Genomic DNA, 19,841 nt, shown 5'->3' on the forward strand with positions numbered 1-19,841 from the left:
GCTGTAATGCTGGATTAAAAGCGGAGTAAGCTTCAGTTCCTTTTCTTTGAAATGTTGTGCATTTTAATAGGATAACAAAGCAGAAACGGATTACATTAGGCCCCAGCATGTTGTCTGGTACATTTTAATTGAAACCAAAGTGCCGACGGTTACTGTCAGTTTCAGACTGTCTCTGGGGACAAAAGACCACCCTCCTACTTCACTTCACCCTATCTCTCCACTTATTCCACAGTCCTCTCATTCCTTTAGGCGCACGTGAAAGCCAACTGGTGCAAATTATAAAAAGCAAGATGACCCAGGAGCTGCTGGGGGAAGCAAATTAAGACTCCTGCTATTTGAGAAACAAGGGGGAAAGCCCTTGTGGCTTGTCTCCTGGTGGCCATTTAAAGACTTCAAGGAAGAGCTCTTTTGGGTCACACTGCTCCCGCGTGTTCCAGTCCTCTGATCAGTGGGTTAGATGCTATAGTAAGTACAATGGCTAATTTGCCAGAGAGAAAGGAAGCAAAGGCACCTCCCATCCTGGGCCAGTGCTTCCAGCATGGCCGATGAGAAGTCACCTGGGGATTCTGCTTGGCCAAGAAGGCTTTGAGCGTCTCTGGATAATTTGTGTCTGGATTTCAGCCATGGCAGAAGTGGGGCCACTGCATGAAGCTGGCCCTGGTTGCTATGGCTGGGCGAGTAGCCGACCCTGTGGTTGTAGAATGTGCACAGCATCCTCCACACAGCTTTGCTCCAGCACCTCGGCTCTTATTTCAGTGCTCTCTCTTGTGTTCCAAAGAACACTGCAAATGCAAGTTACTGTTGGCAGGCTGGCAGGACCCAGGCGTCTTCTGAGGCACAGTGACCAGGGCAGGGTGACCCCTCTGATGATTTTCCTTCCCTTCTGTTCAGTTCTTCCCTCTATGCCAGGGAACCCTTGGTCCCCGTGTATAACATGAAGAGAGGCCTCCCATTCATGCCATTTCACCTTTCCCCGGGGCCTGACTCCACCCCCACCACCTCAAACTCCACCATCTAATCAACCTCGATAAACCTCTGTGGAATGGGGAAGACTTTCCAAACTGCAAGATTTTCCAACAGCTGCCAAAAAAAAAAAAAAAGGAAGAAAAAAGTAAAAGAGGATACCTTTATTTTACCACCACGAATGAACTTAACTTCTACTTCAACCTTCTATTTTCACTCTAGTGCCAAACACAGACTTCTCAGTAAATTTGGACTTAAATCAGGCAAACTTCTCCATTTCTTCCCCTTGTTCACTGGGTGTACTTTTGCCCATCGGGTGGGAGGGAACCACGATGTTTCATAGAAAATGTGTAGGCATTTCATCTTCCATTCATTACACCCAGATTTCCAATATTCCCATCTGGAGCCTGGAGGAACTTTTCTTTTCTCTGTCCTCAGCCCCCTGTGTCTTCCCATGCCACTACTCCATTGTGGTATGGCATACAATTCTGGGATTTTTTTTTCAAACCCTAAAAGTGATTAAAAAAAAAAAAAAGATCTCTTTGCAGCTCTTGCAATCCTCAGCTCATTCTGGGAGTGACACCAGCCAGAGATGTCAGCATGAGGGCAGTCTCCTTGGCAGGATGGGCCACACCCAGCATTCCCTGGTTGGGCCACTCTTTTATCTACTTTTCAGACTTGGTGACTTTGGGTCTTAACCTTTTGCTTTGTTTACTCTTTAGCTTCTACCATCAACCTTAGGGTCAATTTCCTTCAGCATGTAGCAACAAAAACATCTACATTCTAAAATACTTCTCTGGCAAGCCCAGTCTCTCACCCTTCAACAGCATCATGTCTGCTGTGAGTACAAAGAGCTTGTTTTGGACTGTGCTCCTCTCGAGGCAATAGTTATCTTTAGGGACCAGAGATGGTCTCCAAACGGCCTCTGAGATCACACACAGGAACCACAAAGGCTTCCACAGTAGCTTACTCTGGAATTTCTGCCATCTACAGCCAGTTTTCTCAAACCGGTCCCTATGCTGAGCCAAGGCTTCACCCATGTCATAGCAGACCCTACACCCCCTTTCCTCCAGATTCTGGCCTCCATGACCTTCCCCACGGTGCCTATTTGTCTGCAATGCCCTCTTAACACTGTCCTTACCTGTTCAGGGTCTGGGAAATTCAGAAATCTAGTGCATTTATACCCAATCTGTAATCATGTCTTGATATTTTCCTCTGTAGTTAGTTCCTTCGTGGTTTTCATAAAAGCAAACTAACAAACAAAAAACCAGCTAGTTCCCTCTGTACTCACCCTCAGCCTTTCATTGTAGTCTGGCCAGTACCAGGATTGTTTGATAATCTCCCGTGAAACTTCATGATCCTTATTCCCAGGAACAAGATATCTCATTGTCCCTCGGTATTGCCTGTTGATTGGACGACTGACTGGCTGATAGTTAGAAATTAAATGCATGCAGCAGACAACAGGACAAACCATCCTGGATTTCTGAGAGTAGCATGGCACACATTCCAGTGCAGATCAATAATGATTGAGATGCCCTGGACCCTTCCTATGAACAAAACCCAGTGCGTTCTAGTTTCAGATTGGATTTCCCAGCAACTCTATGGTATTCTGGTTTCTTTACTCATCACATACTCAGAAGTGAGCTAGGCAGTATTAACCAGATGCCTACGTTCACAGACTGGCAATGGGTGGAGGTGGGATTCAAAGGAGACCTGCCGGTGCTTCGTGTCCACTAACTGCCATTCCCATGGGTGGCTCTGGCCTTTGTGAAGGGAGCATTTCAACAAGTGTGTGATCTTGGTGGTTTCCTAGGGACACAGGATTTCTTTTACATTATTTACATCAGCCCCCTAGCACCATATTCCAGAGACTCCTCCTTGCCAGATGGAACTCTGCATATAAACACGGTAGCTCTCAACATCATTCATGCCAACAAGAAAGACAAGTGCTTGCTCTCCTTCATCTACTCCTTCCAAAGGGAGAGCATGACCAGGTAAACCGGTCGCATATTTTATCGAGGCTGCAAGTAGACTGCAAGGGTGACCACATGATTTATTGTCCAAGTCAGGACATGTTGAGGATGTAAGCTATCTAAAAATAACTAACAAGCATTAGTGGGTCTCCCTACAAGAGATCCTGGGTGGTCAGGGACACTCTGCACTCCTTACTGCACATACAGTCTGTGGTTGCTTTCCATTCAACCCTATGGGGCGTTCATTATTTTCTTTCACCATTCATTCATTCATTCATTCATTCAAGAAAATATCCTGTGCTGGCCCTGGGTAGACAAACCTCACCTGTATGAAATCTTCAGGCAAATAAAGGTGGGAAGTGAACAAATAAGCAATAAGCAAATATTATAAGGTAGTGGTACAGCCTAGAGGGAAAAACAAAATAGGTTCAAGTGGGAGGGGAAGGAGTCCTCTCTGAGGGAGCTTGGAGACAGAGCACCACAGAGGAGGGAACAGATATTCTGACTCCAGGGTGGACGAAAGATGGGGAGGCTTGGGGGGGCAGAAATAAAAGACAGCATCTAGGACAATAGATCACACTGGGCCTCCAGGCTCCAGGGAACCTGAAATTTATTCCGAGTGAGATAGGAAGTTGCTAAAGTGCTCATGCAGAGGGAATCTGTGATCTAATTTGCATTTTAAACATTTAAACATGAATCACTCTGGCCACTATCAAGACACAAGAATGGGCAAGAGGAGATCAAGCCATTGCAATCACACGGGAGGAAAGCAGGAGTGGGAGTGATGGTTTGAATGAGGATGCCCCCACAGACGCAGGCATTCGAATTCTTGATCCCCGATTGGGGATGCTCACTGGGGACGCTAAAGAAATTTACTGAAGAAGCATGTCACTGGAGGATGGGCCTTGAGGTTTCAAAGTCACAGGTCATTCCCAGTTTATTCTCTCTACTTGGTGTTTGCCATTCATGATGTGAGCCCTCAGTTTCCACTCCTGACACCAAGTCTTCATTTGACCTTTCATCACAGCCATAGCAAAGGAACTAATACAGTGTAGCTGTGGGCCAGGGTGGTAGCAATGGCACTGGGATTTGAGAGGTAGATTCAGGTAACACAGCATCTCTGGGATGTGTGTGTGAGGGGCCACTGGTGCCCATAGCAGAAAGACTCCGGGATGGGACTGGCGGAGTCCAATCCAGGCCTTGGTGTGCAAGATTCCTACAAGCCATTGCTTACACTTTGACAGGAGAATCAGGCCACATCGGTCCTGTAAATAGGAGGGAAGACCCCAGTGTGCTTACCTTTGGCCCTGTGATCTTCTTCCTTGGGGCATTTCCCCCCTTCCCACCACTTCCGCTTTAGAATCTCCAGGCGGTTGTTCTCCTGCAGCTGGAGAATGGCCAGGTCGAACTCATCCCGGAACACTGAGCCTACAGGGTCAAAGCAAAGTCCGGGGCAGGATGTCAGTGTTCTCCTAGGAACACAGAGCTCCCCTTCCCAGCATACATCCTGGCCACTCTGTCCACTTAAACCCTGGGAGGGGCACAGATACAGCAGATGGCACTTGTCCCCAAGACCACTCTCCTCTAGCTCCATCTTCTCTGCTAAAAGAAGGGCCTTCTGGCTTACACAGGCTTCTCAGCTCTTCCACTTTACTTTCTGCCACAAGACTAACGTGGTCAGCTTATGACCAAAGGCCCTAGCATGGTCAAGTAATGGCTTCCCAGAATTTGTATGCCTCCCACCTCTCTGCCTGGCACCCCTACTTTCTAGTATAAATAGAGAGCCTACCAGAATTCAATGGCCTGTACAATGACACTCAGGAAATTGGGTGTAGATCTACCTATTAGCTTCTAGGAAGCCACCATGTGTGTTCCTATGATACAAACCCCTCAGTCAGTTGTCTGACTTCTACTTAACATTTATTCATTTCTTGGGCACTTGAAACTGTTGCTATATTACAGTTGACAATCGTTTACCATAGGCAGCCACCAACCACTGAGAAAGAACTAACCAGAACATCCTCTCATCCATCTGCATGTAGAAACCAGTCACCAGGCGTTCCCAACTCTCATAGCAGAGTTCACCAGAGCCTACTCCCTGTCCATCACCCTGTGTCCCTGTTGTCCCTTCTCCATCAAACAGAAAGCTTCTTCTGTTGAGTACAGTTCTTTTTAAATTATTTCAATAGAATACAATCAAGGAGCTTCAGTTGGTTCTAGAATTCAGGTTTAATCACAAAAACGGGCTTAAATGAAAGCAGGGAACGCTCAATGTCCTACAACAGGCAGAGGCCTGTGATCATTAAGGAAAAGCAGCCAAGAGACTTAGAAAACAATTTAGTTGCTCAGTTTGCTTTCCCAAGCACTATAAAGATCCTGTGTGGACAGGTGCCTCTGAGAATGTCTGACATTGGATATAGGAAGAAGCTGGAACAAACCAATGGGGCTTTCCACATTTAATGTGTATGGAAATCACTTGGAGATTTAGTTAAGTAGATGTTCTGTTCAGTAAGTTTGGGGCAGGGCCTGAGATTCTACATTTCTGGAGAGCTCTAAGGCAATACCCAGGCTGCTGGGCCATAGACTGTCCAACTGTTCGGTAGTATCCTCCCTTCTTTAGACACAACTATGTAGAGCGAACACATGACAGCCTTGAATGTGTTTTTGTCATGGCTGTCCATGCATAGTGTCTTAGAACAGGTGTGCGGTACACACTTGTAGTGAATGAGCACATAACCAAGTTGCCCTGCAGATGTGGACAGATGATGGGTTAATGTTATTGAGATTTAGAGACAGTGCTTCACTGCAGAAAGGCTCTTCCCCCCAAACTCAGTGTACTGGGGGAGCTCTTCTGTTTGCTCCCTGCTGACTCTCAGCTCCAGAGCCACATGATTCAGTTTCCATCTTTCCTTCTTGTTTCTGTTCATTTCCCTTTTCTCTGGGCCCAACCACATCACTCATTCTGTGGTGATTCTCCTCCCTCTTACTGGAAGAATGGCATGCATGTATAGCCTCAGGGGAACTGAGTCTTGCCTCATAGGTAGGTTGCATAGTGTTCTTCCTGGCCTCATTTAGAAACACAGGTCTCTGGAAACACAGTACTTCTGGAAAGTACTACCTTTGGAGACAAGTATCCTAGGTTCATGAAGACTTCTCTTTCTAGTTTATGACCTTGGCCAAGTAGCCTAACTGCTCTAAATCTCAGTTCTATTCTCTGCAGCAAGGGCATAACCAAATCCACCTCTCACATGGCACAATCAAATGAGAGAACACACCTGAAACAGTATCGTGGCAGGAGCAGGACAAAGGGTAATTTTTTTTTCTTGATTATCTGAGACTGGTCTCTTTCACCTCAACTTTGTGTGATCAAGTTCCCAGGGAAAGGAAGCACTTGACATTTAGATTAAATTTATCTGAGTCACTAGAGTGTTACCAAGGTGCACCCCAAGTTCATTTCATGATCTACCCCACCATCTTGAAAGAAAATGTCAGCTAATACATTTCCCAAAGAGGCCCATAATCTGTAATATTATTGTGCATGGATAAAATATGGCTGTAGACAGAGCCTATGAAGGCTTGCCAGTGCACAGAGAAAAGCCTCCAATTTATGCAGCTGCTGGTGTCGGACCCGACCATGTTTGGAGATGACTTTCATTATTGCCCATTCTCACTTGGTTGTTTTTTTAATCAGTGTTTTAAGAAGTAATTTGCTTTTACCAAACAACACTGGGAACTATAGGAAAAATGAGGACACTAATATTCCCCAAGGAAGGTTAAGTATGAGACACCTAGGGAAGACACCTGACCAACTATGGTTATAAACCTCACAGTGACTCCATGAGAAGATATGGGAGACTTAATTCTATTATTTTGATAGCCAGGGATGGGGAGGTTAAAGCACCTATCTATGGTACCATGACCAGGTCTGCCTGACTCCAAGGTCATGCTTATTATATTCTAGCTGTAAATGAATTCTGTAATTTATAATACTTCCAGTCAGGGAAAGATCAATCCAGGATGTGAAATGTGACTACAAGGTCTGCATGCCAAAGATCAGAGCTCTCAGGTGGTCTAACACCACCACTTCTTGATGCTTCTGCCTGCCACCTCATTCAGGAGCACCCTTATACCAGGACAGCTTGACACAGTGATATGGTCAGCGACCCACATAAAATTGCCCAGAGGAGGTGTTTAGGACCCTCACAATCACAACAGCTAAATACATCTCCTTATTTTCTGATAGTGGAGCTATCAGCAAAGTGAATGTCCTTTAAAAAGCACAGCTGTGGCATCATTTTATTAGCTGAGCAACTTACTCTCCTATAACGAAACCAGATGGCACCCAATAAATGTATTGTACACTGGTGCCCATTCTCAATGACCCACACCAAGTAGGAGTACACAGAACAGCAAAATCTACATAGAATTTGAAAGCCACCTTGTGTAATCTTGTCAATAAACTACAAACAGCAAGATGTGTTCATTTCAGTGCCTCTAACTCTTCCACTGTCCCACTGTTAGTAGAGATGCTAATCAACAGAGAGATGGCCAAGGTGCTGTTAACCAAGAGACAAGAACAAGGCCTAAAGTATCCGCTAGGGTGTCAATACTCTCCAATAATTAGAATTATCCTCTAATAATGAGTGGATAAAATAATCAGTCAATTGTTTTTTTAATTACTGATTAGGGCGCTGAAGAATGGTTGAGTCAATAAAGGGACTTGTACAAACATGAGGACCTGAATTCAGATCTTCAGCACCCAACTAAAAAGTGAGGTATGGTGGTGCACACCTGTAATCCTTGTGATGAGGAGGCAGAGACAGGGGATCACTGGGATTAGACCAGCCAAAACAGTGAGCATCAGATCCAGTGAGAGATCCCGTTTCAAAAACTAAGACAGAGAGCAACTGAGGAAGACATCCAATGTCAATTTCTAGCCTCCACATGTGTGCATGCATACACACACACACACACACACACACACACACACACACGCTCGCACGCACACTTCGGCTTAGAAGTACATGTGTTTGCTTTTTTTTTTTAACCATAAGAAAGCCTACCTAAAGTCACTCTCAACCCTGTTTGTTCTAGAAACAGGGGTTAATGGATTCCAGACTGCAGTCAGTGGTTTGGACTACCCTGACCCTGCCTGGGGGAAGCTATACCCAAAGGCTGTTCCTCTCCTGCATACCGACTGGCATGCCAATCCCATAGCCCTTGGTGTCCAGCAGGCCCCCAATCTGAGTGAGGTTGCAGTTTCGCTGCCGATAGTACTCATTCATGGTGGACTCCAGCAGGAAGGCGTAGTTGGAATTCAACACCCTGGCAATTCCCTCCTCCGTGCTCTTCACAAACACGCTTGGCTGCTTGGAATACATATAATTCCACATGCGTTGATAGGTCTGGTAACGGGAATTCTGGGGAAATATCAGAAAGAAGTAGGGTTGGGAAATGAGAAAGGAAATGTTGGCTTCAAGAGGGAAGGAGTCAAAGCCTCACAGTGTGAGCCTTTTTGCCGCTGTACCCCACATCACAGCCAAGCAGCCTTCCCTTCCTGATAGCTCAACTCAAGAGGGTCACTGCCATTGCATAATGGAGGAGAGGCGTCTTTACTAGGACACGAAGAAGGTACCTGAGGTACTGTGAGTTCCACCTACTGGGTTGATCACTGGTTCTGTCTCATCTACCTCCAGAGTTCCTCCAACACCAACTTCCTCATATTGGCAGAACTGAAACTCCAGTCATGTCCCTTCATTCCCCTCGGTTTGGGGCACTGTGCTCAGGTTCACTCAAGGCTATAAAGAGACACCCCCTAAAGAAGCAGTGCAGCTATTTCTACCCGTCCTTAGCCAGTGTATCAACTACACAAAGCAAGGCTGGCTTCTGTTTTACAAATAATAACAGGACAGAATTCTGGGGTTTGATCCAAACTCTATTTGTACCAAGCCTTTCTCTGTCCCCATGCCAACAGGCACTGAGATACCGATTGAAAACAGACTGAAGGTCTTGGGCTTATCTCATGGGAAAACGAGCTTCTTGGACATTAGGTTGTTTAGACACCCATGAGTCCCAGGGGAAATCTGCTTCCCTGGAGCTCTCGAAGCATATGAAAACTGCTATTCTGTGTGGCCTGCTTCTGTCAGCCTTGGCAATCAATCAGCTTGGCTGTCAGTGAACAGTATACTGTGGCAGGGCCTTCTCCTGAGCCTTACGAGGCCAAATCCTAAAGAACCCAAGAGTGTCTGCACCTAGGAACCCATCAGTCTAGGAGAAATGACTCCAGGTCATCTTCATTTAGTGTTCCTTAAATGTCTGCCATGTGTACATTATTTTCATTTGTGTGAGCATGTGCATGTGTACATATGCGTGTGTGTACAGGTGGATTTGAGGTGTCCTCCACCATGTGTTTTTGAGGCAGGGGTCTCTTCAGTGGGGCTGGGTCTCACTGATGGGCTACACTCCTGGCTAGAAAGCTCTGGCTACTATTTGTCTCTGCCTCTACCCCACCCTCAGCACTGGGTTACAGGTGTGCATGACCATACCCAGCCTTTTACGTGGACCATAGAGATCCAAACCCAGGTTTTCATGCTTGCAAAGCGAGCATTTTACCCAGGGAGCCACCCCAGTCCTATGATATTTTAATCTTGCTTTGTCTGAGCACTAACTATAAAATCTAATTCACTTTTTAAAATTTAAATGGCCATATCAGCTCCATCCTATGCAGTAATGTAAATAAGACTACAAGTTTGATTCACAGCATATAATGCACATAAAACAAATACAAAACTATTACAAATTTAGAAGGTTCCATCACATTAGTACTAAAATCATCTCGAGTACTAACAGCTGCTCAGGCACAACAAGTTGGGATAGGTTGATAATCATACAAAATCCTCCTGGGACCTCATTCTGGGGAAATTTTGTGGAACAGGAGAAAACTGAGCCCCATGAAGACCTCTAAGGTAGATGTTCAAAAGAGAGGATGAGATGAGCAGAGACATTTTGATCTTTAGTGAGCAAGTTTCTCCACTTCTTTCTGCCCTCCCTGCCCCTCCCCCCACACACACACTGGAGAAGTTACAGGATGTTTACTTGGAAAAAGGTCATGCTGGAGCCTCCATGAATCGTGCCGTACTCAATTGCAGTCTGATCAGCCAGGTCATCCACAGACTCAATGGGCACTTCCATGCGCTGCACAGTCAGGAAGGCGGCCAGGTTGGCCGTGTACGATGAGATGATGATCAGCGTGAACGCCCACCTATGCAGGAAAGAGGCCAGGGAGGCATCATTGCCCGGGCACTCCCAGGACGCTTGAGCCCCTGAGCCCAATCCTGCCATGAACCAGAGGAAAGCAAGTATCTTTCTTTGAAAGAGATCTCAGGTCCGTGTGGGGAAGGAAGGGATACAGGACATATGATGTCAAGAGACATGAACTGAGTTTGTGAGTGTCGCCTGGAAGATGACAATTGGTTGTAGGGTTTTTTTTAAATCCCCTTGTTTCTGAAAGGTAATTACTTGTTGCTATTCAAAGGATGTATAGTCTATGCACACTGGAGTCTGGGGACTATAGAAGATGAGCTAGTGAATGGGGAAAGGGCTTTGGTCAGAGCTGGAGCAGGGTCAGCTCTCCTGCCTCATTCTTAAGAAGGTCTTTAGCTGCACATTGACATGCAGAGAGTACCTAACGCGAGCAACGCCCACTATCTCAGCTAATCCCTACAACTCAGGGAGGTGAACCCACTCTCTCCAACTGCTGCAGGCGAGCAAAGAGGGGCTCTGGGAAGGAGCTTGATAAATACTGATACAGTCATACAGAGCCAGTTCTACAACCGTAGCAGCAGAAAGCCTTTGATGAAGATGAGCTTGTGAAAAGCATCTTTGGACTGCTGAAAGTTGAAATTGGAAAATACCCTGACAATGGGCAAGCTGCTTCAGGCTTTAAAGAATATTCAATTGAATCGATAGAATTCATTTGAAATTTGAATAATTCTGCAATGCAGGCAGCATGTATGCCAAACAGCAGTGTGTTCACTCTGGTAGGTTAAGCAAGATTTTCCCATCTGCTCATTAGGCTGGAGCTACTTCAGCACTGCCTTGTGTGTCAGAGGCTCAGTCACAGATCTCAGCATAGATTGGACTGGAGAATCACCAAATTCCAAAGCTGTGGCATCTGAATTCACAAGGCTTTACCTAGTATGCTACTTTAATGCATAGCGTTTGTCATGGGACTCAGCAGCTGGTAGCTGCCAGGCGGATTTTCTGGGACCAAGAAATCCCATTGTCCCTTCTGTAAGGTAACCAAGAACTCCAGCTAGAAGTCTTCCTAGAGACATACAATAGGGCCAAGAACTCCAGCTAGATGTCTTTCTAGAGACATACAATAGGATCATCCACCAACTCAATGGACTTTTATATGCTTGACCACCAGGGAGGTGGACTGTTTGTTTGTTTGTTATTATTATTCTGGTCACAGTCCACCAATGGGGATAGCAAAAAAAACCCTGGTCTTTTCTGGGTTTCTTCATCTAATAAATGGGGATAACGACACCTGCTCTATCTGGGGACTGGTGACAGCAAATGAGATACTATGTCATTTGTGATCAGCAGTCTAGAAATAACTAGGCAAATATGAGAGTTAGAGAAATGTGGAGAGGCCATCAGGCTGGCTAGGGGATAAAAACCATCTGGTCACCTCCCTGCTGCTTTTTTGAGTAGTGACCTCTAAGTGATAGGCTTCCCTCCCTGTTCTGGACATACTCTCTGCACCTTCCCTCGGCTTTTTACACAGTTGGACACTGTTTCCTGTGACCATCCTGAGGGGCAAGCCTGAGTTTGGCAGCAGCCTGATGAGAAGCAGGGTTAATGTACCCTGAATGTAGACATGGCCTCAGAGCTGTCTGGGAGCATCTCTCAGGTTCATAGCCACACTCTATCTGTTCTTTCCTGGGTGACATGCGGTTATTTAGGACCACAGTCATAAAGACAAGGAGTCCAAGTGACCCAGTGCAGGCCGAGCTACCTCAAGGAGTTGGTGGGGCTATGCCCCTGTATCAACGGACATTAGCAGTTGTAAAGGCGACGCTCTTCTGAGCAATGTGACATGTTCTGTCACTTGCTCTGGCTGGGAGGCCAAAGCAGGTCATGGTGGCCCTGTCTTCTGGTCTCCCACTCTCCCAGGGGGCTGACTAAACTTTGCTTTTTGTACCTAAGGTCTCGGGAGGCAGAGAGACATGCTGCTGACTGTGGACAGCAGGATCGTGAGGGTCTTTCGCAGTAGCCCCTCTTTATTGCTGAGCTCCCTCCCAGCATGCTTTGGAACACAGTGACTAAGTCATCTGGAGCTTGCTATTTGGAGCAACACTCTGTAGACTGTGGGCTTCTAAGCCTCTCTGGAGGAAGGCTTTCCTTGGGTGCTGTAGGGAGCCAATGGTAGATGAAAAAGACAAAGAACAGAGGCCCAGACACACCAGTGCCAAAGAACACCCTTTGGAAAGAAAAACCCATGGAAATGAAATTAACACCCTTGGGTATTCCTCTTCCTATGTTTCTGCCTAGGTTCTCTAGACTTCAAGGGAGCTCTGTGACTGCCTCTGCTAAGGCAATCTCTTCTCCTTGGGGACACAAAGCCCATTTCTGCCGGTTGATCTACTCAGTGACATCTCTGCAATACCTGGGAACAGGCAAGCATCTTGCCCAAGTGGCTTAAATTCAGCCATATTTAGTATTAATTAAGGGCAATGAAAACTCTAGATAGAAAGGGGTGTCATTGTCTTAGCTCTAGAAGCTCTGGTACCTGTATATAGACCAACTGTGTGACCTAGGTACCAGTAATCCATGATGGAAATACCTCATCTCCCTTTCCTTGGGCTTAAACAGGCTGAGGAGGAGGCAGGGGGACCAGGGTTGGAGATTCCGGAAGCTGCGGCAGTCAACCTATTATAGCTTGTTAAGAAAGAGGACCTGGTACTTGTATCTTGCAAACTCACCTCTTTAGACTACACACTCTCTTAATTCCCCACAAGAGTCTAATACAAATGACTGGTTTATACATAGATGCTGTAAATTTTCAAAGAGCTCTTCTAATGTTGAATCATTTGCCCAGAGTCTAAGAGTTTGCCCATTCCCATATCTCTTGAGATAGACAGCCCAGCCCTGCAGAGCCAGGAGAACAAAGAAGGGACCTTCTCCTTTAGGGACTTTACTACAGGCTCTAATTTGCATAAATATGCATGTGCTTTTGCTGGGCCTAGCTACTCTATCTCAGCCATTTTTCAGGTCAAGGGGTTGGCTTTTTTTTTTCCATTTTTCTTTCTTTCTTTCCTCCTTTCTTTTTGCTGTGGACCATCAAAGCTGTTTCCTTTGTTCTTTTTCCTTTTAGCCTTGGCTCTTCTCTGTACCGAGACCCCAAGGGTAGGTCTACCTCCCTCTCCCACATCCACGTTGCCCACTCCCTGGCTCCTTGCTAGGATCTGTCTGGCAAGGCAGATCTTCCTGGTTGGTCCCCTTGCCATCAGAAAGGGTGGGTCTGTTTAGAGCCATCTCCAGTCTCTATCTAGTGCAATCCCCTAGCCCTGGGGCCTTACCAGACGCCACTGACACAGCGGGTAGACAAGGCGCGAGGGGCGATGGTAGATCCTTGCTGCATGAAGCCTCCAACTGGAAACCAGAGGCTGTTGCCTAGGGAGTACTGGTTGACCAGGAGGTTACACCGGCCCTGTGCACAAGGATGTGGACTGTACCACTCATAGGGAGTTAATCTGCAGGAGAGAAGACCACATTCCAGTGGTGAGGAAAGTAGGCATGGGGTGCTGGAGAGGGGCACAGCTCATATTCCTGGCTGTACCTCTGTGATGGGGTCAGCCACTTCTCTTTGCTGTAGTTGGGTTCTTGGATTTCTTTCTCCCATGGAGGGGGAGGGGAGACAGCTAGACCAGGTAGGTGCTTCTCTGACTCTTTTTATGTATTCATTCAAATAAATACCTCCCCTAAGGAAACTCAGATGCTCAACTACAGTATTCAAAAGGACTAAAAGTAATGCCTTTGATAGAAAGTTGGTAGCATCAGGGGTGGGCAGCCTGGAAGTGTCCTTGCTCTTTCATGATGAATTCCTGAGACCAGGGAAAGATTCCAGGGTCCCATAGGGCTATGATTTAAATAAAAATCCCTTACCCTAGTTCTATAGTTCTCAAACCCTGGGTTATATCAGTATTGGCAGGGAGGCTTATTTAAAAAGGCCCTGTCTGGCAAACCTGTGAATTGTATGAGGTCTATGACCCTGCAACGTCCTGAGTGATGTGAATGACACCAGTTCATCATCCACAGTGACAGCCACTGACCGCTTTTTCTCAGATTCCAGCCTTAGAGATGCAGATGTACAAGGACCTGGTGATTGGAGTGTTAGCGCTCCCCTGTTGTGAGGTAACTCTGATGGTGACCTGGCTTGAGGATGGCTGCCTGGAACTTCACTTTCCTGTTCTAAAATCTCACCAGAAGGCAGCACATGAGAGAAAGAAGCACAGCCTGTCTGAATGAAGAGGCATTGGGACAGTTCTCCGTGCCCACATGTGTCTGATAGCTCCCAGGAGCCTTTCCACTCCATGGAACCCATCTGCAAACCACTGCCTTCAAACACACTATGCCAGGTTGGCACAGCATACAAATATGCAGTCTTATGGTTAGCCCTTTAATGCCTTTTCTATTTTCATTCTTTGAGATAGGTTCTCCCTCTAACCCAGGTCAGCCTGGAACTCACTATATAGCCCAGGTTAGCATCAAACTCATGGCAGTACTTCTGTCTCAGCCTCTTACCATGATAGACTAATACAGCTTCTTGTGCTATTCTTTTTGCTCATGCCGATCTGGGACAGCATATGGGTGTGATGACCACAGAGGAGGGTGTAGAGCTCATCCGGGCAGCTTTAAATGAGTCAGGCTTGTGTGTTTATACATTAACAGAGTCCTAAGACCCTTTTCAGAGCCTTTGCGGTTCTGTTGAAAGCTGTTCGGACTCCACTACCCAACTGTCCACACATACATGCTCAGCCACAGGGGGCCAAAGAGAATCTCAGAGTGGCAGAGCCTGGATCTCACAGACAGCCTCCTAAACACCGCAGCAGACAGCACTGTGAAGTGGAGAGCGGAAGTGTCAGACAGCATGCGAGCTCCCGCGCCTCGCCAGCTGTCACCGACAACAGATACTTGACAGTGGCGATGCCTATGGGGCCAGGAGGGGTGGGCGGCATGCAAGTAGCAAACTCAGCGTGTTTGAAGACTACTAGGTGGTCACAGAGGCCACTTGTTATCGTTGGGCTGGGTCTTGTGGGTCCTGGGTGAGTGTCTTGCTTTTGACTTTGATGACTTCGAGAAGAGGCACACGGGGGACCTGCGAGGCTCAGTACATTCCCGTTGCCTCTCCTAAGTAGAAAGGGCATGGGAGCCCTAACGCATAGAAGGAACACAACCTTGGGAAGCTCCCCTCATAGAGTGTGGGCCAAAGGATCATCTGGTCCCCAAAGCTGTGGCCTGTGGACAGAAAGAAGTCCCTTGCAATAAGGTCTCTGTCAGGTTTCCAGCTCAGGTTGAGCTATTCTCAACAGTCTGCTATGGTGAACTGAGGGTTGAGCAGGTGGTAGGGAATTGAACAGGTGGAAGGTGGACTGTCCTGAAGCCCAGGCTGCCTTAGCCCAGGGCCAAACAACCCCCTCTATGTACATTCTTGGGAAATTTGCAGCCTAGAGATACCCTAGAGTTCTTCCATACAGCCAGAAACAGTGTCTGGCTTCTGAGGACACAGGAAAGCTAATTCTCCCTAGCCCCTCACCCTGACCATTTCTCCCAACCCAGTGCTACACACAAATGCTCCCTCTTGTTGCCTGCTACCCTATGTTCAACAAGACAGCTGTGTTTGCAGAGGCAGAGCCAGCCTCTGAAGAGGCAGCATTCTCCCTGGCCCCTGTCACTGTGGCCTCTGGTCCCCTCTGTCCTCACCCCCCCCCCCCCTGTCTGGATTTGCAGGGTCCATTTCTTGTCTTTTAGCAGATCCTGGCAAAGACAGATGCCAGGGTGGCCAAATGCACCATGCTTAATTAGAGTCATCTTCCTGTCACCCCATCCCTCTTCTCCCTTTCTCAAGACTCCTACACAAGTTGGGGGGGGGTGCTAGGAGGATGTAGGAGGCCAGAGTACAGGAGCAAATCTAGATGAGCAAACCTGTCTGTTCTGTGCCTGGTAGGGGACACATGCGTGGACAGATGGATGAGTAGTATGAGGTTGACAGCTGGGCAGAGAGCATTTCAGGCTCCCAGTCCATCTCTCAGCTCTATTTGGCCAAGGTCTTCTAAACCATGCTCTCCTCCTCCCACCCCTGCCCCCATGCAGTTCCCAGAGTGGACACGAGGTGGCAGTGTGAGGACAGGGAAGGGAAGAGTACCGAGCCACCAGGAAGAGGACACAGCTGACTGCCAGATAAGCTAGAAGCATGAAGAGCCAAACTCCTGGAGAAAAGGGGTCCAGAAAGGAGAAATAGCCCGGTCTGCGTCCCTGGAAATGGAGATAAAAATAAGATTCACTATACACAGTCAAATGGTTTTGGACAGGGCAGGGAGGGGCATAAGCACCGGTTTGGTCCAACACTGGTTTCTTGGGGCTCTCGGTGATTCTAATGACACCAGGGATGATAGTAGAGTAGGGACTGTTCTCGAACACTGGGTCTCACAAATGAAACTAAATAGCAGTGCGGGCACGTCTCTTCCTGGGATGAGAGGGCCTCTGTATGGAGCAAATCTGCCAGGCCTTGATGCCTGTGATACGCGCTGCCTTGTATTCTCAGGGTATGTGAGTGAGCTGAGGAGATCCTCTGAGCTGTTGCTGCTGTGTCGGGGTCTGAGCTCAGCACCCCACTTTAACGTCTGTGTGTTTCTCCCGAGACTGCTAATGTAGCGGCTTCCTTGGCTTTTGCTCTGCGCAGTGTTATCACAGACGGTGGGAACATTCACGCAAATTTTGGAGCAGTCCTGAGGGTTCATTTAATGAGATGCACCCAAAGCCACACCATGGTAAATGGAAGACTTGGAGACATGTCTTCTAACTCAAAGTCGCCTTCCTGTCACCTTATGCCATGATAAACTACTCCAGAGGTTGGAGCCAGGAGGGGAAATAGATGCCAGCTCCCACCATGTGGCACAAGAAAGCTGAGTAACTGTGAGAGACAGTGTCATAGCATCTGCCACATTTTCAGCTGCGTGGTCCTGGGTAAGTCCCTGATCCTGTCTGGCCTGGGCTAGAGCTGGGCCAGATCAGACCCACTCTCCAAAGGGCGATGAACCACGTGGAGCCACGGGCTTACTTCACTACCCTACAGGGAGGGTTTCATGTTGCACTAGTTGTCAGTGTTAAAGGAAGAGCAGAGTTCACATACACACATACATTCCCAACTTTCCAAAGGAAATGAACACCGCAGGTCAGTGGTTCTCAATCTGTGGGTCAAGACCCTTTGAGGGTTGAATGGCCATCTCACAGGTGTCACGTTATATCACGGGAAAGCACAGACATTTGCATAATGATTCATAACAGTAGCAAAATTATAGTTATGAAACAGCAGTGAAATAATTTTGGGGGGCATCACCGCACCCTGAGAAACCGTAGTATAGGGTCACAGCGTGAGGAGGATGGAGAACCACTGTTCTAGGTGATCCAACAGCGTGGAAGCTGAGCAGTGGCTGCGGCTGCAGATGGAGTACGTTCTCCCCAACCCGACCTTTGCTTCTTTTGCTTACTACAAACTCCTCATTAAACTTGTCTGAACAAATTCAAAATAATCTTTTGTAGTTCTTTACAATCTCAAGGAACTAAAATATAACAAATAAACTAACAAGTCAATGTTAAATCAGTCATTCTCACAAAATGATAACTTTACTCTTACCTAGTTCATGATTATGTTATCTTTATTTTCTCTGTCCATCATGACAAAATATCTCCTTACATTACTAGATCTAAACTCAGGTAAAACTGCTATCATCTTATCTCAACTAAATAGGTCTCTAGATACAGTCTTAAACTTCTCTGGGGGACTCTAAATTTAGTCCACACCTCTGTTTTGTATCTCATCCACTTCTGGTTTCATTCTCACTCCATTTCTAACATTATTAAATTTCAAGTTATTAAGATCTTTCTGTATACATGGATGCTTTATACCCTCTTCCCAAGAAACATCTAGTTTTCTCGTTGTCTCATTCCTAAAAACCAAGAGACATATAAGATTCTTAAAACACCTGCTCATTAGACTTATCTCAAGGTTTTAAAAGATATAATGTTTCTTTTACTCTGCTCCCCTTCACTCATTGGATCTCAAATTCCTAGTCAAACTGGTCAAAGCAAAGTCCATTTATCAACTCAAATGAAGAAACTTTATAAGAAAACTTGTGGACTCAGAATCAGAATAGAACAATATAACGATGTTACAGTCTAAAATATTCGTCCTTATTTTCAAATTTTACTCCACAAGAGTCGGAAACACTCAAGGTCCGTCTAAACACTCAGTCAAAACTGTATTATACCACTAACAGATTAATAGATACAACAAATATAAAATCCACACAATAATCAAAAGTTTTCAAGGATAACATTATGTATTCTTTCTTTACAACACATTTTAGTAATCATCATCAAAACTTTTCTTTACTCTAAATAAAATATTATCATCAAAGTTCTATATACTTGACTTTATTATAATAAGTTTAACAATCTTTCTTAATCTTTCAACAAGGAAAAAACTTACAAAACAAGAAAAGATATTCTTCATTTAAAATAAAACTACCAAGTTCATCCCGTTAAAACATGTATACTCAGATCTATCTTCAAAGTGTTTCAAACAACATTCTTCTAAAAACCATATATTGTTTTGAGATCAAAAATAAAATAGTATAAAACATAAAAACTCCTCTAGGTTTACCGATTCTAAAACTCTCAAGATAATCCCATCTTTCAATACAAAATATCTTACTCACAGCCTCACTAGAAAGCTATCAGTCACACTGGCACAGCAACGTCTGACTCTACCAGTGATTGACTGACACCAACCATAAGAGCAAGGCCTGGGCAGCCATTTGAGATCTGGGTCTGGGTTTAGACTGAGCCACACTGTTGAAATGACAGCAAAAGAAGTATGTTCCTTGCAAGCTTCCTAATACCAACTATTTTCCTATGTGCATGTTTTAGATTGCTTCTTTCCCAAGGAACACCCTAGTTACTGGGACTTGGAACAAATCATGATCATACGCCATAGGCATTTCTTCTGAATATTAGCTTCCCCTAAACCCAAAGAATGTGTGAGGGTGACAACTCCTCTTCCGAAAAACTCAGTACTTCACTATGTTCTCTTGATTTCAATACCCAATTTTCCATGCTGACAGATGGGAGAACCGAGACCCAGGGAAGCTAAGTGCCTCACTCAAATCACTGGTGATGGCTTCAATTTCCCTGGTACTCACCCATCAAGCTGTGCCACCGGCACACTGTACTACTCCATTCTCGTGGCAGCTGTACCAAGTCGTGTTTGACTCTTTAATGTTTGCAACTCCCTCCAATAAACTCCCTAATTAATCCCAGGCCTTCTACCCCAGTGCCAAAAGAATCCTGATTTACTTGATCCTACCCATTTAAAATACTCATAAATGTTATTTATCCATCCTCATCATCATTTATTGTGACTCCGTTGTTTTATAGGCATTTGTATTGATTTATACAATCAATATAACTGCTGACTGCAAGTGAGGCCAGTTCCTTTTGGTGAATGAAACTATTCTGAATGTAGATAAGTGGTACTTCATGAATCTATCTAGTCATAGACATAGATCTGTGCCTCAGAGGTCAAGGACAGGCCAAGTTCTACTGATGGGATTGAAA

The 19,841-nt window shown here is 45.9% G+C and overlaps 1 protein-coding gene across 2 annotated transcripts in view; it reads right to left on the reverse strand.

Annotated features, from left to right (window-relative positions):
• Positions 1–19,841, reverse strand: part of Grik4 (glutamate ionotropic receptor kainate type subunit 4) — a 417,441-nt gene that overhangs the window by 13,390 nt on the left and 384,210 nt on the right. For both annotated transcript variants that reach the window (XM_005069407.4, XM_040729877.1), the window contains exons 15-19: positions 16,369–16,478; positions 13,523–13,696; positions 10,032–10,197; positions 8,131–8,356; positions 4,236–4,364 (exon numbers count right to left, since the gene is read on the reverse strand). In XM_005069407.4, coding sequence (XP_005069464.1) covers positions 4,236–4,364; positions 8,131–8,356; positions 10,032–10,197; positions 13,523–13,696; positions 16,369–16,478 — 805 coding nt within the window. The remainder of the gene's footprint in view (positions 1–4,235; positions 4,365–8,130; positions 8,357–10,031; positions 10,198–13,522; positions 13,697–16,368; positions 16,479–19,841) is intronic.

Source organism: Mesocricetus auratus, unplaced genomic scaffold (assembly GCF_017639785.1).
Source record: "Mesocricetus auratus isolate SY011 unplaced genomic scaffold, BCM_Maur_2.0 Super-Scaffold_100022, whole genome shotgun sequence".
NCBI classification, from domain to species: domain Eukaryota; kingdom Metazoa; phylum Chordata; class Mammalia; order Rodentia; family Cricetidae; genus Mesocricetus; species Mesocricetus auratus.